Below are 24,631 nucleotides of genomic sequence, written 5' to 3'. Positions count from 1 at the left end.
AGAGTCCTGTAGCCTCCCTAGGGAAAGTGTATCTTATTTTCCACAGCCAGAAAGCCGCTATTTATAGCATCCAGAATTGAAATATTTTATTTCAAGCTTGGAACGTTTCCAAGGAGAGCTAGCTCCAAGCTGGAAGGGGCCCCGGGGCCCCTTCATCCTGCACATTCCCCCGTTTATCCTGTTATGGTGTAGCTTCAAGTACGCCTTTAATCCCTGTACTTGGGAAATAGAGGCAGGTGGATCTCTGTGAATTCAAGGCCAGCCCCAGTCTACATAGAGAGACCCTGTTTCAAAGAACAAAGAACCCCAATATTTCATAAAAATATGCTAACCTCTCTCCTAACTGGGGAGGAACCCTGGGAAACTGGGGGGTGTGGGTAGGGTTTATTTGGTTGAGGATTCCTGGTTGCAGTCTTACTTTCAGAGTTCAGGCAACTAGTCACGCCACATCCACAGGCAAGAGCAGGGAAACTGTTTGCCCTCCTCTAGGCTTCCTATAGCTTCATATAGCTTGGAATCCCACATCCTAGAGAATGGTGCCGCCCACGATGGGCTGGGTAGGTTAACCATCAAGACAATTCTCCACTTATATGCCTGTGACCTGATGTAGATCAGTGGTTCTCAACCTACCTAAAGCTGAGACCCTTTAATATAGTTCCACATGCTGTAGGCACACACACGCACACGCGTACACACACACACTCACACCCACACACCATAAAATTACTTTGCTCCTCCATTACTTTGCTGCCATTGTTGTGAATCATAAATATCTGTGTTTTCTGATGGTCTTAGGGCAACCCCTGTGAACCCATTCACCCATCCTCAAAGGGAGGGAAGGGTCGAGACCCACCGGTTGAGAAGCAGTGATCTCGCTAGTTCACTGGAGACTGTCCTTTTGAGATTGTTGACAGTTAAAGCTAACTATTTAACTGTACATTTGCTTGACATCAACCTACGGCCAATGTGCTCTTGTCGCACAGGGGGACCCCTGTGGAACGATCCAGAAGCAGGACACCCTAAAAAGGTGCAGCGCTGTGAAGGCGGTGGCCGGAGCCTCCCGCGGTCCTCTCTGGAGCAGTGCTCGGATGTGTACCTGCTGCAGAAGATGGTAGAGGAAGTGTTTGATGTTCTTTATAGTAAGATCCTTCCTCATTCCATTCCGGAAACGGGTGGGTGGGAGACCAGCCTACCTACACCTGCCTTGTCTACTTCATTCCCATCCAGCTCTGCCCACCCACCTTATCTGAACCCTACCCTTCAGCCCAGCCACGCGAACCTGACCCACCTCATCTGCCCCACTACACTCTGCTTAGCTCCACCCACCTCACCTCAACCAAACTCCACCCTGTTTCGCCCCACCCACCTCTGCCTAATCTCACTCTACCCTGTTTAGCCCCACCCACTTTAGATCTATTTGGCCCCACCCACCTCAGCCCCGAATTATTCTACCCAGCTCAGTCCAACTCCACTCCATCCTGCCTATCCCTGCCCACTGGTGTCAGACCCAGCCCCTCTTCCTTGCCGCGTCCCACCATATCCAGGTCTGCCCAGCTTTGCCCCGTGAGAGCATCCTAGATCCTTTTAGCATAACCACACCCATCTTGAACCAGCCTCATCCAGCCATACTTCCATCCTAGCCCTACCTGCTCTGCTGGTCTCAGTATAGCCATAACTGATTTAGCTCCTCCTACCCCAGCTCTGCCCTGCCCACTTCTGCTCAGGGATAGTCACCCATTTCAGCCCAGGCAGAATCCCTGCCAAATCCAATTTAGCCACACCCAGCTCCAGCCAAATCAGCCTATTCCTGTCTTGCCATGCCCTACCCGCTCAACACTGCAGCCTCACCCACCTCAGCCTAGCTCTGCCCAGCACCACCACGGTCAGCACAGCCCTATCCATATCTAGTGTAGCCCCACCCACCTGCCCAGATGTTTGCCACTGTGCCTTTCCCAGCCACTCCCCACAGTACTAAGCCCCACCTACCCATCCCTCCCACCCTCACCCCACTCCCATCCCCCTCAGCTGTGTCCCACCCACTTTAGCCCAACCCACCTCTACTCCGCCATATTTCTAATCCAGCTCCACTTGTTCTGCCCATCCCAACCCAGCCCTGCTTCATCTAGCCCTGCCTAGCCTACCCACTTTAGCTCAGCCCTGCCCAGTTCACTCTCCTTCAGCTATGCCCTGCCTCACTCAGCCTATCCAAAACCAGTTTACCCCTGCCCAGCAGTGCCCTACCCAGGTCTGCCCTGCCCTTCCCCCACCCAGCCCCAAGCCTAGCCTTGCTCACTATGCCCAGCTCCTGCACTGTGGGTAACCCCCATCCCCGAACCAAACAAGAACCCCAAGACATGGCTGTCCCCATTCCAGCCCTTTTCCAGCCCCCAACTCCCCGGCATGTGTGTCCCTATCCAGTCGCCTGTCTTGGACAGCCACATCTTACCATCTTCCCACCTGTATTCTGCCTCCTGATTATTCTAGAACCATAGTTATATTCCCAAAAGATAAGCCTGAGGTTAAAATGGAGCCTGCCATCACCTGTGAAGTTTTGTCTACCAGCCTGGCACATAGGCCTTCCTGTTGTCTCCCTCCAGCCCTCAGATGTACATAGTGGGGCTCTATGTACGGGCTGGTGTCGTTCACTCTATAGAGTATGCATCTGGAGAAATGAGGGACCCAGAGCCCCTCTCCAAAGGGGAGTCACCTCACATTGCCTGGCTCCCAATGTACCTAGCCAAACCCCAGCCAGTACTGAGCCTCACTGTTCACTCTCTGACAGGTGAGGCTATGGGCAGGGCCACCGTGGTACCTTTGCCCTATGAGAGGCTGCTCAGGGAGCCGGGGCTACTGGCGGTGCAGGGGCTGCCCGAGGGCCTGGCCTTCCGGAGGCCAGCAGAGTATGACCCCAAGGCACTCATGGCCATATTGGAGCACAGTCACCGAATTCGGTTTAAGCTCAGGAGGTGAGTAAGCCCTGTCCTGGTTTCATTTCCTTTTGCTGTGTTAAAAATACCTTGACAAAAGCCCATTAAGGGAGAAAAAGTTTATTTGGCTCCCATTCCTGGGTTATAATCCATCACTGTAGGAAGGTCAAGTTGACAGGAATCTGAAGCAGCTATTCACATTACCTCCACAGTCACAAGCCAAAAGCAGTGAATTCAGGCACGCCTGCCAGCCCTCAGCTTGCTCTCTCTATTCTTAGACAATTCAGAATCCACTGCCTAGGGAATCCTGCCACCCACAGTGGGCTGCTGGGCCTCCCCATCTTTGTGTATCCAAGGACAGTCTTCCTACAGACGTAACCACAGGCTAACCTAATCTAAATCTCTCTGTGAGACTCTTCCCACGTGATTTTAGATAATGTCAAGTGGACAGTTAAAACATGTGGGGTGTGGTGGTGCATGTTCCTCTTAGCTCTTCTGAGGGAGAGGCAGGTGGATCTCTAAGTTTGAGGCTACCCTGGCAGAGTCCAGGCCAGCAAGGGCTACGTAGTGAGACTGTCTCTCAAAAACAAAAGACAAACAAACCTAACTAACTGTCTCACCACAGCCAGAGGGCAGAACACTAGAGACACCCTGGGGGGAAACTTTTGGGAAAGCTTTGGGTCTAATGGAGGAAGCAAGGGTACAGCCCAGTCATACAGTGTGATAGGAGTCAGGGGCTGACTGAAATTTTCCCGAGGGATCAATGTGTCAGTGCCCAGAAGAATTCTGACTTAGGGGTGAGTCACTCATAGGGTTTGTAGGGCCGGGGACACGTGATGATGACCTGTAGGGTTGATATTGTCATGCAGGATTGCATGTCCATAATCCCAGCACTTTTGGGAAGTAGAGGTAAGAGGATCAGGAGTTCAAGGTCGTCTGCAATTGCACAGTTAGGGTTTCATCGCTGTAAAGAGACACCATGACCAAGGCAACTCTTTTAAAGGACAACATTTAACTGGGCTGGCTTACAGGTTCAGAGGTTCAGTCCATTATCATTATGTCAGGAAGCATGGCAGCATCCAGGCAGACATGGTGCTCCAGAAGGAACTGAGGGCTCTACATCTTGATTCAAAGGCATCGAGAAGGAGACTCCTCCACACTGAGCAGAGCTTGAACACTAGAACATCTCAGTCCTCCCTCCAACAAGGCCATACCTTCTTTTAGTGCCATTTTTCATGCGCCATCACATTCCACTGCCTGACCCCAGAGGCTTGTTCAAACACGCAAGTCCATGGGGGCTATACCAAGCCATAGCACAGTATAAAAGACATTTAATTCAACTTCAAAAGTCCCCATAGTCTACCATAATCTCAACAATGTTTAGAAGTTCAAAGTCTCTTCTGAGATGCGTGCAATCCCCTATAAAAATCCTCTGTAATCCCCAATAAAATCCAAATCAAAAAGCTGATCACATCCTTCCAACATCACAAGATGCACATTACCATTCCAGAATGGCATAGTGAGGAAATAATGGAAGTCAGGAAATTAGCTGGGCAAAGTCCAAACTTTGCATCTCCGTGTCTGATGTCAAAGCACTCTTTAGATCTCCAACTCCTTTCATCTTCGTTAACTGGAAGAAACTGCTTTCGCTGAGGCTGGTTCCATTGCCCATTAGCAGCTTGGCTCGGCAACTATCGCAGGGCTCTGGCATCTCTAACATCTTGAGGTATCCAAGGCTACTTCAACTTTACAGCTTCTTGTTCCCGGGTCTGGGATGCACACATGATCTTCTGGGCGCCTCCTTCTGGGCTGGTGTCACTTCTCCAGCTCTGCTCTCTGTAGCACTGTGGGCTCTGGTTGGCTCCGCTCCCATTGTTGTTGCTCTTGTTAGTGATCATCCTTTGGTACTGGGATTCCCAATACGTATGAGGGGGTCTTCCATTGCAAATAGGCTTCACCAATGTCCTCTCCTAAGTTTTTTTTCCTGGTGCCAGGTCTCAACTAATTTGCATGACCTCTTCAGTCCTGGGTCCTCAATTGCAACTGAAGCTGCAACTTCACCAGTGGCTTTTCCTGGCCTCCCACAGCAGTGGGTGCCAAGCCTTAGCTCCTCTCCGTGACCCCTTCATGCTTTCCAAACCAGTACCCTCTGGGTGACTCTTACACATTACCAAGTCCAGCTGCAGCACAAGGTACAACCTTGGCTGTCTCTGGAACTCAGCTTCTTTGTGCTCTCAGAAAACACTTTCCAGAAGACTTCATCTCGGTGATGCTGGTTTCTTCTTAGTCATCACTAATTTTAAACTCCAGCTAACCAACATCAATTGTCCTAGTAGTCCCTTCTATTCTGGACTCTAAAACCAGAGCCATATGGCTGGAGCTGCTGAGTTCTGCTGCTTGCTGGGGCTGGAACATGCCCCTCCCCACCTGTTCTAGTATATTATCACCAGCTTTCTGCTCTCCAACACCTTAACTGCCTAAGCTTGGCTGCCCCGGAACTTGCTCTGTAGACTGACCTTGAACTCAAGGATCTGCATGACTCTGTCAGTGCTGGAGTTAAAGCATGTACACCATGCCTGGACCTAAGCTATCTTTACCTTTTCACAAGATCTTTATAAGTTCTGGATTATTGTTCAATCCAAATATAGTCAGTCACATTGACAACTGAGAATAGCAATCACAATCCATCCTTTGTCAGTTTGACACATAGTCATATCTCCAAGTGAAACCAATAGCCGGGTCATCATAACACCTAACATGATATAGCCATCCCTTGCTCAACTGCAAAGGCATGAATAAGCTTAGCTGGGTGGGATCTTGCCCTGGAGTTACCAGTACCTTAATTCCATTTAATATCTTTGAACATAGGATTTAGTTACATTCCACTTCCTGGTGCCCCTTTAATCTTTAAACCATATATTTTATGTTTTTCCTTTCTAACCTTGCTATGCTTAATGAAAAAAAATGTTCCTCATAAGAGTAAACCACATGACGAAGTGTAAACTAGGCATTTTAGAGATTTCCTTTGTCAATGCAATTAATCTGAATGTCTTCACCTTAGCCTCAGGCAGACTGTTCAGACAAGGCCGCTACATCCTTTATCAAATTATCACAAGAAAAGTCTCCAGGCCACGCACTAAATTCTCCTCTTCTGAAACCTCTTGGGCCAAGCCCACACTGTTCAAATCACCCTCACACCGCTGTCTTCCATGTTTCTACTATGAAGGCCCATTAAGCCCCACTTACAGCAGTCCACTGCTTTCCTAATCCAAAGTCCCCAAATCCACATTTCTCCAAACAAAAACATGGTCAGGCCTATCATAGAAATACCCTAGTCCCTGGTAACAGCTTCTGTCTTAGTTAGGGTTTCAGTGCTATGAATAAACACCATGACCAAGACAACTCTTATTTATAAAGGACATTTAATTGGGGCTGGCTTACAGTTTCAGAGATTCAGCCCATTATCATCATGGTGGGAAGCATAGCAGCATCCAGGTAGACATGGTGTTGCAGAAAGAACTGAGTGTTCTATATCCCGGTTCAGAGGCCGCCAGAAGGAAATCTCTTCTGTACTGGGTGGCGCTTGTGCACTAAAAGAACTCAAAGCCTCTCTACACATTGATACATTACCTCCAACAAGGCCACACCTCCTAGTGGTGCCACTTCCTATGGGCCAAACATATTCAAACCACCACAGTGAGTTTGAGGCTACATTGCTTAAATGAGAGCCTGTCTCAAAAACATGGATTAATTATAAATGTCTTGAGTTGAGAGAGTCAAATGGTCTGGATGTGAGCTTGGGCCATGAATGAGATTCCTAAGAGGCTGATGGGAGGTAAGGTTGAGGCTAGGCCAAGGTGGATACCATGAGACCAGCATAGCCAGGGACTTCATCTTCCCTGGCAGTGAATGAGCAGGAGGGACAGATGGGATGGGAAGGAGCCAGGTGGAGGATGGGATTGGTGGCTTGGAGCACTGAGGCAGGCTTGGTGCAGGCCTGGGTCTTCCAGTGGTTGACACTTGGTATCAGGTGCATTATATCCACAAAGTGGAGCCTGGCTTCCATCCTACCCCATCAGAATATCTGTAGTAGCCCAGGTCTGTTATATTCTATAGAGTGTTACTTGGTCTGTGATGGGAGACATTTACAGGCAAGAGTAGATATTTAAAGAAGTCTTCATCTCTTCTCTTTCGCCCAGGCCTCCTGATGACGGTGGGCAGGACACGAAGGCGCTGGTGGAGATGAACGGTATCTCTCTGCTACCCAAGGGGTCCCGAGACTGTGGTCTGCATGGCCAGGCCTCCAAGGTCGCTCCCCAAGACCTGACCCCCACCGCCACCCCATCCTCTATGGCCAACTTCCTGTACAGCACTTCGATGCCCAACCACACGATCCGGGAACTCAAGCAGGAGGTGCCAACCTGCCCGTTGACCCCCAGCGACCTGGGCATGGGCTGGCCCGTGCCTGAGCCCCATGTCCCCAGCACCCAAGATTTCTCTGATTGCTGTGGTAATGCTGTAGTGGGGACCTACATGTCTCTCTGGGTGGTTACCTCTAAGGAGGAGGTATTTCTGGGCAAGGGTGGGGTTTGGTCAGTTGCATTCTGTGGAGACCCAGTTAAACTTGGGCCTCGGGCAGACCTTGCATGGGATGAAGAGGCCTCTAGAGAGGCCCCATGAGGAGACTATAAATAAACTAATTAGGGATGATGAGGTTGTTGAGCAGGCAGAGGAATTTGCCAACCAGTTTGACAACCTGAGTCCAATCTCTGAGGCCCATGTGGTAGAAGAAAATCGAACCCCACAAACTGTCCTCTGACCTCCACACATGCACCAGGTGTGCATTGCTAGGAGTGCACGAAACAGCTGGGTATGAAGAAGACGAGGGCTTGTGTGTGACGGGACAAGTCTCTCACTGAGCCTCAGTTTCTTCATTTGTAAAATGGAGATGCTTATGTGAGCCCTTATGGAAGATACTTGGGACCAAGATTCTTCAACTGGACATTTCAGATTTGGGTGTTGGGGGATATGGTGCAGTTGATTGAGCTCTTGCTTAACTAAAGCCATTTGTCTCCAAGTCCGATGACCTCAGTTCAATTCCTGGGACCCATATATAGAAGGAGAGGGACCGCCTCCACAAGCTGTCCTCTGATCTTTATAAGTAGACGAATAAATGGAATTAAAAGGGTGAGATTCTAGTGTCACCGCGCCTGCCTCTGGATAGCCAGCCAGTTCCTGCACGGAGAGCAGCTAAGAGACCGGAGCCTCTTGATCATGGGGCTCAGTTTCTCTCGAGTACGTGGAGCCCCTCCAAAATGTATGCCTCTCTTTCCCCCTTGTTTAGGACAGACGCCTGCAGGGCCTGCTGGGCCTCTCATCCAGAATGTCCATGCTTCCAAGCGCATCCTCTTCTCCATCGTCCATGACAAGTCAGGTAGGCTGGTGGAGGACCCGGTCAGAGTGGTTTTCCCTCGAACACTCCTGAGAGAAGGGACGAACAGTTTTTTGTTCAAGGAGTGACAGCCATGAGTGTCACAAATATCTCAAAACAGCAGCTTAAAATAAGTGTTTGTAGCCCAATATAAATATATTTTATACACACACACACACACACACACACACACACACACATATATATATATATAATCTGGGGTCTCAGCATACGGAATGGTACCACCCACAGTTGGCATGAGTCTCCTCACTTCTTTGCACCCCTATCTAGAAATTTTCTCACAAACACATCTAGAGGTTGGTTTTCATGGTAGTTCTGTCACATTGACAAGCAGGTCTGATGATCAGAGCCGATGAGGAAGTCAGTTTTGGTGTAGTATCTCTCATAAGCTCGTAGGCATGGTGTCAGACAGGCTGAAGCCGGAGAGCCGTGTGTAAGGTCACTCTTGCAGCACCTGGGCTAGCCTCTAGATTGGGTCAGCTGACCAGGCTCGCAAGATGGCAGCTGATATTCTCCAAGTTAGCGATCCACCACTGAGGAAGGAGGAAGTGTGTATTTTCATGACCTCTCTTCAGAATTTACTGTCACGGCCGCTCCATTTTATCCATGAGAAATCCAGAATGTTCCAGCCAGTTCTCAGAGGGGGAAGAATCTGATTCCTCCCCGTGAGAGAAGAAAAATCAAAAAAGCTAGATGTAGGCCTTTAGCTCAGCATCCAGGAAGCAGAGGCAGGAGGATTTCTGTGAGTTCTAGGCCAGTCTGCGCTACCTAGTAACAGGGCAGCCAGACCTACACAGTGGGACTCTGTCTCAAAAAATAAAAAATATAAACAAAAAGGAAAAGGGGAGCCGTGTACGGAGCGGAGGCAGGCAGTTCTTGTTTGAGACCAACCTGGACTGTACAGTAAGGCCCTGATACAAAAGAAAGGAAAAGAAAAATGGGGGAGCGGGGCTGGGAATGTGGCTGCGTATTGTTTAAGAGTCCCCTAGTATGGGGCTGGGCCACTCTCACCACAAGAGTCCCTGTCCAGAATGTCTCAATGAGGGGCTGGGAGCTTGGCTCAACAGTAAGCCACTTGTCTAGCATGTACAGGGTCCTTAGCTTCTTCCACTCGCACCTGCCTAATTTGCTAGACATGGTGACACAGACCTGTCATCCCAGCACTCAGGAGGCTGAGGCAGGAGGATTTCAAGGTCCAGTCTGGCCTTGTCTACATAGTAAGCCCCTCCTTTCTCAAGAAATGTAGCATTCCCAGACTTTTGTCTGCCTGAGGTAGGGCGGTCTGTGGAGAGGAAGGTCAGCTACACAGCTCTTTGGGAGATGCAGAAGTGGACACAGGGACCAGTGAGGGAGCACCCCAAATCTCAAAGGGGCTGAGGTGACTGTGAGTGGGAGGCCTGGGTGCTTTAGAGTGGCACCCTAGGCTCCTGGAGGGAGAGTGGCAGGAGCCTGGGGCTCTGACAGGAGGCAGCCCCCATTTTAGGGACCAGTCCTCACTGGGCCTTCTGTGTTTTGATAGAGAAGTGGGATCCCTTCATCAAGGAAATGGAGGACATCAATACCCTGCGGGAGTGCGTGCAGATTCTGTTTAACAGCAGATACGGTGAGTGGGCGGCGCGGCCCACCGGGTGAGCATCTCATTATGTGTGGCAGTCGCTCATGTTCCCCAACACAACAGCATGAGCCATATGCCCGCGCCCGCGCAGCGTCAGTGTGGATGGCATCCGGCGTGGGCTCTCCCCTGTCTGGGGAGAGGGTGGTTGTGTCAATATTTCCTTCGCAGATTCTTTGTGGGGGCGGAACGATGGCAGATCCCCAGACCTTGAGTCACCTATGGGGAGATGGGCAGGGGTACACATTGCTCTCTGTTGGCTTAGAGTGTTTCTGCAACCCCGTGATATTCTCTGATGTTCTGGTGTGTGTGTGTGTGTGTGTGTAGTTGTACATGAGTGTGCAGGTGTATGTGCATGTGTGTCAAGTCCAGAAGAGACCCGCAGGCATCATTTTTTTAAGCATCATCTACCTTTTGTGTGTGTGTTGTTGCTGAGACAGAGTCTCCTGCAGCTTAGACCAGCGTTGTCATGGCTGACGTTCAACTCGTGATCCTCCTGCCTCTACCTGAGTGCTGGGATGATAGGCGTGCATCGCCACGTCCAGTTTTATATTGGAGCTAGAGATAGAATACAGGGATATATTAAAATGTTCTTGACCAGTAAGGCAGCCCTGTCCAAAAAAAAAAAAAAAAATAGTTGGAGAGATGGGCTAAGTGGTAAAGAGCATTGGCTGCACTTCTGGAGGTCTTGAGTTTAATTCCCAGTAACCACTTGTGGCTCACAACCTTCCATAATGGAATCTGACTCCCTCTTCTGTATATGACAGATCACTCATATACGTTTTTATATGTGTGTGTGTGTGTTATTAGATATATTTGTATGTGCATGCTTGTTTGTGTGCATGTGTGTGTGTGTGTTTGTGTATATGTGTGTGCCAAAATGTAAGAGTAGAGGTCAGAAGGTAGCTTATAGGAGCCAGCTCTCTCCTTCCACTGTGTAGGTCCCAGCTACAAAGCATGGACTGACAAGGCTTGACCCCTTTAGCCCCTGAACTACTAACTGTCTTACATTCCTGTTGCTGTGATAAAACACCATGACCAAAATCAACTTGGGGAGGCAAGGGTTGATTTTTATTTCAGCTTACACTTCTCAGTCACCCTCCGTCTCTGAAGGAAGGCAGGGCAGGAACTGAAGCAGAAGCCATGGAGGCACAACGTTTAGTGCCTTGCTCTCATGGCTCGTCCAGCTTGCTTTCGTACATCACCCAGAACTGCCAACCCCAGGTGACACTGCCCATCATGAGGTGGGCCCTCCCACATCGATCGTCAGTGGAGAAAATGCACCACACAGGCTTCTCCCTAGGCCATTGGGGACATTTTCTAGTTGAGGTTCTCTCTTCCCAGCTTGATAAAACTAACCCATGCAGCCATCTTCCTGGAAGTCTCCTGTAAAAGTCACTTTTATTCACCTAATGTAATTGTCATCTCAGAGGCTGACTGTCTGCTAACCTAGCCTACGTCCTGGAAGCTTCTAGCCTCTGGACAATCTTATTTAGGCCTAGAATGTTTTCAGCCTCTGAGACTTACTGCTGACTAAGCTCACCCCATTTTAGTTCATTCTGATCTCTGGCTGCCTGATTCAACTCAGCTGTTCTTGCTCGAAACGCCTCTCGAATCTGACGGATGCAAACTGGCTTCTGACTGAATTGCTCTGTCTGGCCTCAGGCTACCTTTGACAATATGTTCTAATCTTTTGGGTCCTTTTCATTCTCTGGCCCATTCTGTCTTCACCTGTGTCTAGCTTGTTCTGTCTCTGCAACCTGTCTCCTTCTGCACTGCTCTCTTTTGTTTTTGTTTTTGTTTTTTGTTTTTTTGGTTTTTCGAGACAGGGTTTCTCTGTGTAGCCCTGGCTGTCCTGGAACTCACTCTGTAGACCAGGCTGGCCTCGAACTCAGAAATCCGCCTGCCTCTGCCTCCCGAGTGCTGGGATTAAAGGCATGCGCCACCACACCCGCCCTGCACTGCTCTCTTAAGTCACGTCTCTTTCCTCTCTCTTCTCGTGAGAGTTGGCCATATCCTATTCTGTCAAATCTTTCTCTGATTCATCACTTTTTCTACCACTCAATTAGATATCACTTTCAAACATGGCTGCTTCCTTCTACAAGCTAACTTTACTTTCATTGTTTGGGATTAAAGATGTATGCTAAGAGGGATTAAAGGTGCGCTAAGGCTGAGCCTCAGCTTTTCCAGTAAACAACACAGTCTCAGGATTCACAGTGTGATCAAATATCCTGCAACAGTCCCCACTTCTTTGTCCTGATCCTTTGAGACAGGGTCTCTTACTGGCTTGGAACTCACTAAGTAGGTTAGTGGAGCTGGCCAATGAGCCTGGGGCTCCAACTGTCTCCAAAGTGTCAGTGTTGGGGTTACAAGTGCAAGTTACCTCTCCTGGCTTTGTTTTGTTTTGTTCTGTTGAGACAGGGTTTCTCTGTGAAGCCCTGGCTGTCCTGGAACTCTCCCTGTAGACCAGGCTGCTGAACTCAAGAGCTCCTCTCACCTCTGCCTCTCAAGTGCTGGGATTGAAGCTGTGCACCACCACCACCTGGCTTTTTTGCATGGATTGTTGGTATCAAAATTGTATCTGCATGTTTGTAAGACACTGAATTCAAAGTGCATGGCATTTTACCAACTGAGCTAAGACTTTTTAAGTGTGTGTGTGTGTGTTTGTGTATGTGTTTGCATGCATGTGTGTTTGTGTGTGTGTCCATCACATGTGTGTGCACGTCAGAGGACAGCTTTCTCAGGATTTGAGCCTCTCTAGCCATCACTTGGGTACCAGGGATTGAACTCAGGTTGCTGGGCCTAGTACTGAATGCATCTGCTCCTGCAGAGCCATCAAGAGCCCTTGCCTTTTTTTGTGGTGTTGTCGTGGTCGTTTTGGGTGTGTGAATGTTTTACACTTATCTTGCGTGTGTCTGTGTGTAAGCTGGAGTGTGAGGACAGACTTCGGTTCACTCTTCCTTGTTCCATGTGTGTTCCAGGGACCTAGTCAGGTTGGGATGGCAGTGAAGCACCTTTTCCCACCAGACCATCTCTCCTCCCCTCTTTTGGATTTTTGGAGGCACGCTCTTACTCCCTAACCGAGGCTAGCCTGGAAATCTCTATTTAGGCCAAACTACCTCAGCACATCAAATACTGGATTATATACATGGCTAATTTACCTAACCTACTTTCTTTCCTTCTTTCCCTTTTCTCTCTTTCAATATGCATTACTTATTTATTTATTTAGAGACAGGGTCTCATTTTTTCCCTGGCTACCTTTAAACTCCCAGAGTAGCCAAAGTTGACCCTGAGCCTCTGACCTGCCTCCACTTCCTGAGCCGTCCATTACAGGTTTGCACCACTATACCCACTTTTGTTCAGTGCTGAGGATGGGATCGGGGCTTTGTGCATGCCAGTCAAGCACTTCCTGAGTCATATCCCCGGCTCCTTCATTTGTTTTTTTACACAGATTTATCTTCTATAGTCCAGGCTGGCTTTGAATTCATAGCCATCCTCCTGCCTCTGTCTCCCCAGTGCTAGGATTCCCAGGTTTTCACTACCGCCTGGGCTTCCTGCTTTTTTGCCTGATTTAATGTGCTCTAAGTGACAGGTCTTTTAAACTTCGGGGAGGTAAACTGTGTAGATGACCCAAAAGCTGAGTTTTGTAAACTGTTTAGTATTTAGGAGTTTGTTCTAGGGACAGAACACCACACTCAGTAAATCTTGAGACACAAAGTGATGGGTATGAGGTTCCCCGTACTGGAGGATGGATGCCCTTGTGTCCAAGGGCTACAGCAACCAATGACTTGGGTATGCAGATGCATGCGTCAGTGGACATGTGCATGCAGGTGCATACAGCAGTGGGCATGTACATGTGGACACATGAGGGGGTCCCTGAGGTGTCAGAGAGGGAAGCAGACCTGTAGAGAAATGAGAATGAGAACCCAGTGCCAGCCTGAAGTAGATTTCAGGGTGTCTAATGCCAGACGGTTCGTTGTCAGCATATGTAAAACATACTACAATTCGGGAAAAGGTTTCCAGGCAACAACCATCCCAGTCAATCCGATTGAGGCATAATAAAGCTTAAGGTGTGACTGCATAGAAACTCTTTTTACAAAGTGCACGTGACCCTGAGGGCGGGTTCTACAGCCAAGAGGCCTAGAATCTAGTGTGGTCTCTGACCGATAGCACAGAGGTCAGCAGGCCATAAAGTCCATGTGACATCTCCCCTAAGGATGGGTAATGGTCTAAGGAGGGAAGAGTTTGGGATAATTATTCTGGGGGATTTGGTCTGCCTCTATAGACAAAGGTCACCCAGTCATTAACAAAATTCACTCTGCGGTCTGGGCGGGAAACCAGGTATTTTATCTCCTCCTCTGAGAAGAGGCCCCTATGTGTTTACATTCCTGGTTTCCCTAGGGATCGAAGGACTTTTGTGTCCTCAACAGATAGGTACAGCCGTGTGTGCTCATATGCAAGTGCATGTAGCTGTGGGCATTTATGTGCAAGAATCATACGGTTGTGGGCCCTTGTGTGCAAGTGCACGTGACCGTGAGAACCTGGATATGGCTGCCTACAGCAGTTGGCGTGAGGGGTCAGGAGTCCACAGTGCTTTCTGAGGATTCTAAGGTAGCTTTGAGGAGGCTCAGGTCTCAGGCTAGAGAGTCAGGTGCCTTCCTGAGATGATGTCCTTACTGGGTGAGCTGGGACTGGTGGTCTGGGCCTTCTGCATAGGGTCTGGGGTGACCTCATTGGCTGTCTGTCCAGGAGCCTCCTGACACAACCAGGTGAACCCTTCTGGGCTGTAAGGACATGGCATGGAGAAGCTCTGGGTATGTGCAAGACAAGGAGGCCTAGGTCAGAGCTGGCATCGGCTGGGCTTCAGGTTCAGCCCTGGTGCTATCTTTCTGGCTACCATATATGCTTGTGATAGGCCAGTGACGGGGTGGGGTGCATATGGTAGACAGAGACAGACAGACAGACACAAGGCTTGGTGTTACACACTTGGAATTCTACTATTTCTAGAGGCTGAGGATTAAGATGTCCAGGCTGCCTGGGCTATAAAAGAAGATACTGTCAGGAAAGCTAAAAGAGGTTGGGATATGGCTCTCTTGTGCTTGCATGAAGCCCTGGGTTCCATCCCCAGCATCATACAAACCAGGCATGGTGGTGCACGCCTGTGATCCCAGCCCTTGGGAGAATCCTGAGTTCAAAGAGAATACCCCCCCTCCCCCCATATCAGAACAAAACGTTTCTTGAGGCTGCCCCTGCATGGCCAGGAGTGCGCATGAACTCCACAGAGCGATTACCCAAACCCTGAAGGCAGGGAGGGTGGCTCCCCAGACAGGAGGTGGGGGTGGGGGAGAAATGACTTGACAGCTGCTGAGATTTCCAGGGTTTAAAGTGACAACGAGCTAAGTGTGACTTCACGGTGTAGAGCTGGCTGCCAACGCTGCCAACAGACAGACCTGGGACATGTCACAAGAAAAACAATGAAGCAGCCTGGACGCTTGTGCCCAGCCCTGACTTGGCCAGTGAGTGGCTGAAGGGCAGCTCTGGGCTACAACACCCAGCCCCGAGGAGACGAGAAAAAGCCCCAAGCAAGGACTAGCATGCCCAAAGAAAGCAAGCAATATTTGGAGCTTGGCGTGATGGTGTGCCTGGTCTGTAAGCCCAACGCCTGAAGGCCGAGCCTGGAGGATTGCTGTGAATTTGATGCCGGTCTGGGATATAGAGCAGGGCCCTGTCTCAATGAGGAACAGGAAGGAAGCAAGATGGCTCAATTGGTACAGGTGCTTGCGGCTAAGCCTCTTGCTCTGGAACCCACATGATGGAAGGAGAGAACCGACTCTTGCAAGTTGTCCTCTGACCTCCACACTCAGGCTGTGGCCCTTAGCCATGACTCCCAATAAATAAATAGTGAACCTTCTAAAGTGTTTGAAAAAGGATGCTGGGCCAGGTTGTGGTGGCACTCAGAAGGCAGTTTGAGGTTAGCCTTGTATATAGAGTGACTTATAGGATAGCCAGGGCTACCCAGAGAAACCCTGTGTGTGTGTATTTGTGTGTGTGTGTGTTTGTGTGTGTGTAGCTGGGGGACACTGTTCTTTAATGCCTACATTTGGGGAGCAAGACAAATCTTTGAGCTTGAGGCTAACCTGGTCTACATAGTGAGTTCTGAGTCAGCCAGGGCTACATAGTGAGACTTTGTCTAAAAACGTTGAAAGAAGCACACGCAGCCAACAGTGTTAGATGGACTGTGGCCAACACCGTATCCACTGTGACTTGTCCCTTGCATTCACCCTTGTTCTTACCCTTCCAGCGGAAGCCCTGGGCCTGGACCACATGGTCCCTGTGCCCTATAGGAAGATTGCCTGTGACCCCGAGGCTGTGGAAATTGTGGGTATTCCAGACAAGATCCCCTTCAAGCGACCCTGTACTTACGGAGTGCCGAAGCTGAAGAGGATTCTGGAGGAGCGACACAGCATTCACTTCATTATCAAGAGGTGTGAATTGGCTCCGTTCTATGAAAGAAAGGCTTCCTAGAATCCCTCAGTGAGGAGCTGGGGGCGTGGCTCAGTGGTAGAGCCCCTGCCTAGAATCCCCCAGTGAGGGGCTGGGGGCATGGCTCAGTGGTAGAGCCCTTGCCTATAATCCCCCAGTGAGGGGCTGGGGGCATGGCTCAGTGGTAGAGCCCCTGACTAGAATCCCCCAGGGAGGGGCTGGGGGCGTGGCTCAGTGGTAGAGCCCCTGACTAGAATCCCCCAGGGAGGGGCTGGGGGCGTGGCTCAGTGGTAGAGCCCCTGCCTAGAATCCCTCAGGGAGGGGCTGGGGGTGTGGCTCAGTGGTAGAGCCCCTGCCTAGAATCCCCCAGGGAGGGGCTGGGGGTGTGGCTCAGTGGTAGAGCCCCTGCCTAGAGTCCCCCAGGGAGGGGCTGGGGGCGTGGCTCAGTGGTAGAGCCCCTGCCTAGAATCCTCCAGTGAGGGGCTGGGGGCGTGGCTCAGTGGTAGAGCCCCTGCCTAACATGTATGAAGGACTGGATTTTTCATCCTCAGAACCACAAAAGCAAAAAAGAGGAGCAGATGATTCTAGAGCTTTGGGACCCTAAGTCAGTGAAGTGTGCCTTCCAGCCTGGGCACCCTATGAGGACATTTGGCTTTTTTCCCCTGCGGAAAATGATATGAAACCCCTCCTAGTCGGACTGTACCTCCCCCCAACTCCTTACTTCCTAAAGAATGGTCGCCTTGTTAAGTCTGCAGCCGCTGGGTCAGTGGGTGGGGCTGAGAGGGGAAGCAGGGCCCCCGACAGGAAGCTAGTTCCCGCCCCCACGCCAGCATTGCTCTCCGACTGCTTCAGGCCTTTTGGTATCCAGATGTGTGTGTGAGCTCCCAGAGCTCCGGGAAGAGCAAGGAACCCTTGGTCTCTCAGAGGAAGAACAGGAAGCCACGTTCATGCCCTGAGCTTAATTCAGACACCCAACTTAGTCTACCCTTACTGGCTTGTTTGTTTGTTTCATTTTATTTTAATTTGTTTGTTTGTTTGTTTGGAGAGAAGGTTTCCCTGTGTAGTTCTGGCTGGAACTTAATACGTAGACCAGGCTGGCCTCAAACTTATCAGACCCGCCTGCCTTTGCCTCCCTTGTGCTGGGATCAAAGGCTCGCAACACCACTGCTGGCTGTTTTAGTTTGGGGGTCCTTTGTTTTGTTTTCTGGGTTGTTGTTTGTTTGTTTTTGTTTTTGTTTTGTTTTTAAGACATGCATGGTCTGTGTACTGTGTAGCCCAGGATGACCTTGAATTTCTGAGTCTTCTTTTTCCACCGGGATTACAGGTCTGCATTTCTGTGCTCTACATTCTCCATGGCTTCCTAAGTTATGTCAGACGGGTTGGCTAAAATAGTTGGTTTTGTGACGTTTCCACACATTCAGATCAGGCACTCTGATCCTAGTGTCTGAGTGTCTGTCTGTCTGTCTGTCTGTCTGTCTGTCTCTCTCTCTCTCTCTCTCTCTCACACACACACACACACACACACACACACACACACCATTTATACACTCATCCCCCTGTCCCAGTTTCATCCTGTCACCCCTGTGATAAACACAACGACTGAAGGGAAGCAACTTTGGGGCAGGGAAAAGGTTTATTTCCACTTCTGGGTCCCAGTCCCTCCTTGAGGAAAGCTGGCAGGAACTCTGCAGATATCTTGGAGGAATGCTGCTCACTAACTCACTCTCTGCCTCAGCCCTTGCTAGTGCTGGGCTTTCTTACACAGCCCAGGACCACGCCCATTGAGGGCACCACCCACAGTGGGCTGAGCATCCGTTTACAGGATTCCTCACAGACACGTCCATAGGCCAGTCTCCTGTGGGCAGTTCGCTCCTCAGAGGGCCCCACTTTGTTGTTAAGCCCTGTGGTGGTAGCAGCACACACAGCCTCCCAAATGCTGGGATTACAGGTGGGTGGGTACCTCCATGCCTGTCCTTCTTGGCCTCGGCTTTAGAGGTTTTGGACCTTAAGCCATCCCAGGGCCTCTTCCCCTGCAGTCGGTCCATCAGTGACCTGACCTTTCACAGGGTCCAAGGTGTCTGTGGCTCCCATGAGGTAGAAGCCTGCATGGATGAGCAAGCATATCACTACAAGGGCCTGCCCTTGCTTGGGGCTTCTACCTTCTGAGGCTGCCCCTGAAGGGGTCCTCAGGTCAGCTTCCGTGACTGTGATCTGTCCAGTGGCTCCGAGTTGCTTCTTGCTGAGCCTGGCCCTTAGAAACATGGGTATATAACAGGGGCTTCATGAGCAGGTAAGGGATGGTGGTGTGGTTCAGTGGTCAGAGCACCTGCCTGGCATCCACAAAGCCCTGGATTCCATCCCCAGCACTCAGAATCCAGGCATAGTGTAAACAGGCCTGTAATCCCAGCACGGGAGGGGGATCAGGAATCCAAGGTCATCCTGGGCTCCAAAGGGAGTTCAAGGTCAGCCTGGGCTCCATGAGACCCTGCCTCACAAAAAGCAAAACAGAACAACAGAAAGCCTGTACAGGTCTTTTGTGGCTGGAGTAGTAGCAGGACAGGAGCTTGAGTTGTCCCACTGCTTCAAAATAGCGTTTCGAGCTTCCCCTTGTTGGCATAATGACCAGATAGGTCATGAGCTGTGCCATCCCTGGCTAAGCAGAAACTTTAATACCGAGATTTCAGAGTCCCTCTGTAATAGTTATATTTCCTTGTTGCTATGACAGAGCCCTCGACAAAAGCTACTTACGGAGGAAAAGCTTACTTAGGCTCACAGTTTGCAGGTCCACCGTGGCGGGAAGGTGGGCAGGGGGAACGTGGGGTGGCAGGTCACTCACCATGTATTCCCAGCCAGAAAGTGTAGGGCTGAACACTGACCCGCAGCTGTCTGTTTTTCTTTCGATTCAGTCCAGGATTCCAGCCCATCGGATGTGCCACCCACATTTAGGGTAGATATTCCCTCCTCAGTCAACCTAATCTAGAGACCCTTCATGGACTTGTCCAGAGGTTTGTTTCAGTGGCCATTCTGAGTCACATCAGTTTAGCAAGATGAACGGTCACTCCCCAGCTCTTGCCCGCATGGGTGGTCAACCCCCCCGTGCCCTGGTCCGTGGCTCTAAGAGCCACACTGGTGGCACCTGTGGCATCTCAGACGGGAACAGCCTGCACCTTTCTCATGCTCTCTCTTCTCTCTTCCCAGAATGTTCGATGAGCGCATTTTCACAGGTAAGTGGGTACCAGCGGGTGTGTTCTGGAGTTGGGCTAACCCTGTTACCTTGAGTCCTCTTCTATGTCTTGGGCTTTTATGTGGTCTCTCGGATTCCGATGACTAATAGACTAGGAACCCTCCAGAATTTAGAGTCTCCTTAGAGAAAACAGTAATACCATTTGCTAAACACACAGCCAGGTTCCTTTCGGAACTACCTTGTTTTTTGTTTATGTTGATGTGTGTGTGTCTGTGTGTGTGTGTGTGTGTGTGTGTGTGTGTGACCTTGTGTGTATTTGTGTGTGTCCTTGTGTGTGTATGCAAGCATGTGCCCTTGTGTGTGTGTGTTTGTGTGTGTGTGTGTGTGTGTTTACCCATGTGGAGTCCAGAAGTTAACAGTGGGTGTCATTTTCCACAGTCAGTCTCTATGTTATTCTTTTGGGAGACAGATTGCTCATGATGGTGTTTTGTGTTATCGCCCTCCTAATCTCCATTATGAGTATAAGTCACTGTTTTTCTGTGAAGGCTGGGGCTCCACATTCAATTTTTCTGAGATTGCAGGCATCCGTATTGTATTCACCTTGTGTTCACCCTCAGCCATGTGCAGACACAAGTCTGATCCCACTCCCACAGATAGATAAAGCAACTAAGGTGCAAGAGAAGTGAAGCTTTGGTGTTTCCCATAGATGTGTGGTTCCAAAGCCTCTGCCATGATGGCAGGGCACACCTTAGAGAGGGAAGATATCGATTGTGTGCCTCAGCCCCCAAAAGCTGCACAGATCCTCGGGACATGATGCGCCTGAGCTCCATTCACCCAGCAGCTTTCTAGCCTTGGGCATTGTCTGTAGGCCTCAGTTTCCCCATCTGTGACATAGAACTAGGTAGCTGGGCAGTGATGCCTTTAACCATAGCACTTGGGAGGCAGAGGCAGGAGGATCACTGAATTTGAGACCAGCCTGGTCCACAGAACAAGTTCAAGGACAGCCAGGGCTACCCAGAGAAACCCTGTTTTTTGTTTGTTTATTCTTTTTTTTTTTCCAAAGACGATACCTGCCTTCTAGTTTTTGGTTTTATTAAACAAGAAAATGACCCTATGGGGCAAACCTAGTTTGGGGGGGGGGGGTGTGCAGCCTTTCTCCTGAGGCTCTAACATTACCATGTCCTGGTAGAGGGCAGAGACATCCTTCCAGATAAGGGCAGGGTATAGACAGATGAATTCCTGGCTGTTTCGGACAGAGCCCCAAAGAAGAGATCAAATGCACGTGCCACCCTCACAAGAGTGCCCGAGAAATGTCCTGTAGAAGCCACTGCCCAGGTGTCTCCTACCAACCAGAGAGGCCCTATCTTTAGGGGTTCACAGCCCAAGCTAGCTCTGAACTCACAGCAGTCCTCCAACCTTAGGCTCCCGAATATTGGGATTGTGGGTAGGTTGCCACCACATTTGGCTGAAGAGCCATCATTTTAAAGCCCAACTCTTCCCACAGGGAACAAGTTTACCAAAGACCCCATGAAGCTGGAGCCAGCTAGCCCACCAGAAGACACTTCCACAGAAGTCTGTAGGGACAGCATGCTGGACCTGGCTGGGACTGCTTGGTAAGGGCCCTCCTCTGCTCTGGGTTAGGCCTGTGTTTTGCACAGTATAGGAAAGGCTGAGGCCTGGCTGGTCCCTGTCATACCACTCAGGCACTTGGTTTCCATACAAGAACTCCAAGTACAGGTCTTCCAGGCCAGTGAGAGACAAAGTGGGGCAAGAGATCATGGAGGACTAGATATTTCAGGTGTCAATCATCTTGGGAACCTTCCTTGGTTCCCCACACTGCTTGTCCCTGTGTACATCCCACGGGCCCTAATCCCCAACCCAGGCTGTGAACTGAGAGGGACAAGATCTGACCATGTAGACTGCAGGTATGGTTCAGCAGTAGAACACAGGCCTAGAATCCCCCAGTGAGGGGCTGGGGGCATGGCTCAGCTGGCCAAGAAGATGGAGATGAGAGTGAGAACATGGCCAGAGGAGCCAGGGCATTTGGAAGCTGGTGCCTGATGCTAATGTAGGGTAGTAAACCCATTCTCTGAAAGCATAGGGTTCAGGATGCATGTGTTTTTATTATTTTTGATGGTTTTTTGAGTCCGGTTCTCAGTATATAGCTCTGGCTGTCCTGGAACTTCCTATGTAGACTTGGCTGTGATCTCTGCATCCCAGAGATCCCACCTACCTCTGCTTCCCAAGTGCGGGGGGATTAAAGGCCTGAGCCAACATGCCTGGTTTAAGATGATTTTATGTATATATGTGTGTATGTGTGTATGGTGTGTGTATATACACCCTTTGAGTGCAGATGCCCAAGACCACCGGAAGAGGGCATAGGGCACACCAGAGCTGGAGTTACAGATGTTGTGAGCCCACCATGTGGGTGCTGGGAGCCGCATTTGGTTCCTCTGCAAGAGCAGTAAGCCTTTAACTGCTAGGCCCGCTCTCCAGCCCCTTAGTTGGGTTTTCTGAGACAGACTCTCTTGAACTCGAAGCAGTCCTCCCGAGTCTGTCTCTCAGATCCTGAGGTCAAAATGGGGTCTGCAACCCTCAGATTTGGGGGCTGTTTTTTTGTTTTGTTTTGTTTTTGTTTGAAATGTGGGCAAAACTGTCCTGGGCAGAGTGGCTCAGGACAAGATGGACAGACACTGGGTCATTTGCTCCTTCCTTTTTCTCAGGTCAGACATGAGCAGCGTCTCTGAAGACTGTGGGCCAGGTGAGAAACTGCGGGACTCCCTTGTGTATATTCAGTCCCCTACTGACAGCCAGGCAGAAACTAGCCCAGGCTGTGAATTCACAGTAATCGGGATAGTTCTCTACCCATGGCCATGCCCCTGCCCCAAGAATCACATTGCAAGCAGCAGAGCATGCTGGGAACTCTCCCTAACCCTGCATCACTCCTGCCTACCCTGGGTCTGTAGATAAACACTCCATCCCCCCCCCGCTCCCCCCCCCCCATGGACCGGTAAGCTCTTTACAGTAGAGGAACCTGGCTTGGCTTGAGTTTTTCCAAGGGCTCATCTGGCCCTTCCTGGTCAGGGCAGGAGCCAAGGGTCCATTGACTTTTCTTAGTTGTTCTCTGTCAGTTCACAGACATGGGAATATTCTGGAAAGCCTTGCCTCTGTCTGGGCATGTTCATACCCCTGCCTGACTGGGTCCTTCTTGTCCTCTTTGCAGGAACCTCAGGAGAGATAGCAATGTTGAGGCCTATCAAAATCGAGCCAGAGGAGCTGGACATTATTCAGGTTACGGTCTCAGGTAAGAGACCTACATCAAAGGACTGTCGGTGGGTGTTCCCGTTCGTGGCCAGACATGTTGGCAGAAGCTGTGCTGCTCTGCTGCCCAGTGCTCATACCATCAGGCCAAGTGCTTTGCCACTGAACCATGGCCCCAGCCTGTCACTAGGGGATTCTAGGCAGGGGCTCTACCACTGAGCCACGCCCCCAGCCCCTCCCTGGGGGATTCTAGGCAGAGGCTTTACCACTGAGCCACGCCCCCAGCCCCTCACTGGGGGATTCTAGGCAGGGGCTCTACCACTGAGCCACGCCCCCAGCCCCTCACTGGGGGATTCTAGGCAGGGGCTCTACCACTGAGCCACGCCCCCTTCTCACTTTTTATTTTGAGATAGGATCTGATTCCTGAACCCGCTCTGTAGCCCAGGGAGACCCCAAAGCTTTCAGTCCTGCTACTTCACCTTCCTGAGAACCCAAGTCACCAGGTCACAGGCTGTGCCATCTCTGACTGCATGGATCTCTTTTAGAATCGTGACCTGTAGACCCGCTTGGCTGGCCCATTAGGACCTCTAAGGGACCATGGTAGTCAGGACATGTAAAAGATGCCCACATCATTCAGAGTTTCCTTTTAGATCCTTCACCTACCTCTGAGGAGATGACTGACTCGTTACCTGGGCATCTGCCCTCAGAGGATTCCGGTTATGGGATGGAAATGCCGGCTGGTAAGAGGTGGGCTGGGGCTGGCCATACTGGGGACCTGCCACCCTGGGGAGCCACAGGGAGGGACAGGTGGGTCAGGAAGTCCTTGCCTTTGTTGGAGAAGACTCAACACACATGGGGTACATGGCACCATCCATCTCTGTGACTTGGGATGTGTCTTGAATTTTGAAATATTTGCACTTGATTAGATGCTTGGAGCTGGGCAGTGGTGGTGCATGCGTTTAATCCCAGCACTAGGGATGCAGAGACAGATGGATCTTGAGGTGTTCAACGCCAGTCTGGTCTACAGAGTGAGTTCCAGGATAGCCAGGTAGCCAGAGTAACGTGGAGTCTCAACAATAAAAGGGAGGAGGGGTGTTGCTGTTGCTGATGGGGTCCCCTGAGTCCACATGTCAGTTCCTTTGTTAGAGGTTGAAGCACTTTAGCAGCCTGAGAGCGTAGCATATTTAAGGGGGCTGGGTTCCATGACTAGCATCACAGGGTGTGAAAAAAATCAACACATGGACATAAAACTCTCTGAACAAGACAAACATTGTGGAGCATTAAATCCCAGCACTTGTCGGGATAGAGACAGGAAGATCAGAAGTTCAAGGTCAGCCTTCGCTGCATAGCAAGGTCTAGGCTACATGAGACCCTGTTTCAAAATACCAAAAATGGGGGTTAGAGTCGGTTCATCCAGTAGAAGCCCTTGTCACGCAAGCTTGTGACCTTAGTTTAGGCCCTCAGACTCCCATGATATAATGAGAGAATGGACACCTGAAAGTTGTCCTGTGGCCACCACATGATTTCTGTGGCCTGCATATGCCCTCCTCGCACAGACATGTAAATAAATAAAATAAATTCAATTAAAACTTGTTTTTCAAATGTGCTAGGCTGGCTGGTTGCTTGCTTGTGCATATCTGAGGCCCTGGGTTCCATCCCCAGCATCACATACATTGGGTGTGGTACCACACACTCGATAATCCCAGCACCTG

At 50.2% G+C, this 24,631-nt stretch overlaps 1 protein-coding gene across 45 annotated transcripts in view; it reads left to right on the top strand.

Annotated features, from left to right (window-relative positions):
• Gtf2ird1 (general transcription factor II I repeat domain-containing 1) overlaps positions 1 to 24,631 on the top strand; it is a 99,207-nt gene that overhangs the window by 44,775 nt on the left and 29,801 nt on the right. For 38 of the 45 annotated variants that reach the window (XM_017321047.2, XM_017321046.2, XM_017321044.2 and 35 more), the window contains 11 exons: positions 984 to 1,139; positions 2,783 to 2,966; positions 7,127 to 7,437; positions 8,272 to 8,361; positions 9,899 to 9,982; positions 16,293 to 16,476; positions 19,673 to 19,698; positions 21,163 to 21,271; positions 22,382 to 22,419; positions 22,882 to 22,962; positions 23,570 to 23,659. In XM_017321047.2, coding sequence (XP_017176536.1) covers positions 984 to 1,139; positions 2,783 to 2,966; positions 7,127 to 7,437; positions 8,272 to 8,361; positions 9,899 to 9,982; positions 16,293 to 16,476; positions 19,673 to 19,698; positions 21,163 to 21,271; positions 22,382 to 22,419; positions 22,882 to 22,962; positions 23,570 to 23,659 — 1,353 coding nt within the window. Of the gene's footprint in view, positions 1 to 983; positions 1,140 to 2,782; positions 2,967 to 7,126; positions 7,438 to 8,271; positions 8,362 to 9,898; positions 9,983 to 16,292; positions 16,477 to 19,672; positions 19,699 to 21,162; positions 21,272 to 22,381; positions 22,420 to 22,881; positions 22,963 to 23,569; positions 23,660 to 24,631 lie in introns of those variants that run through there. The other 7 variants (XM_030254732.1, XM_030254731.1, XM_030254733.1 and 4 more) reach the window with 6 other exon arrangements.

This window comes from Mus musculus, chromosome 5, assembly GCF_000001635.26.
Source record: "Mus musculus strain C57BL/6J chromosome 5, GRCm38.p6 C57BL/6J".
Lineage (NCBI taxonomy): Eukaryota > Metazoa > Chordata > Mammalia > Rodentia > Muridae > Mus > Mus musculus.
The sequence above is the reverse complement of the archived record's forward strand: the minus strand, read 5'-3'. Positions and strand labels throughout refer to the sequence as shown.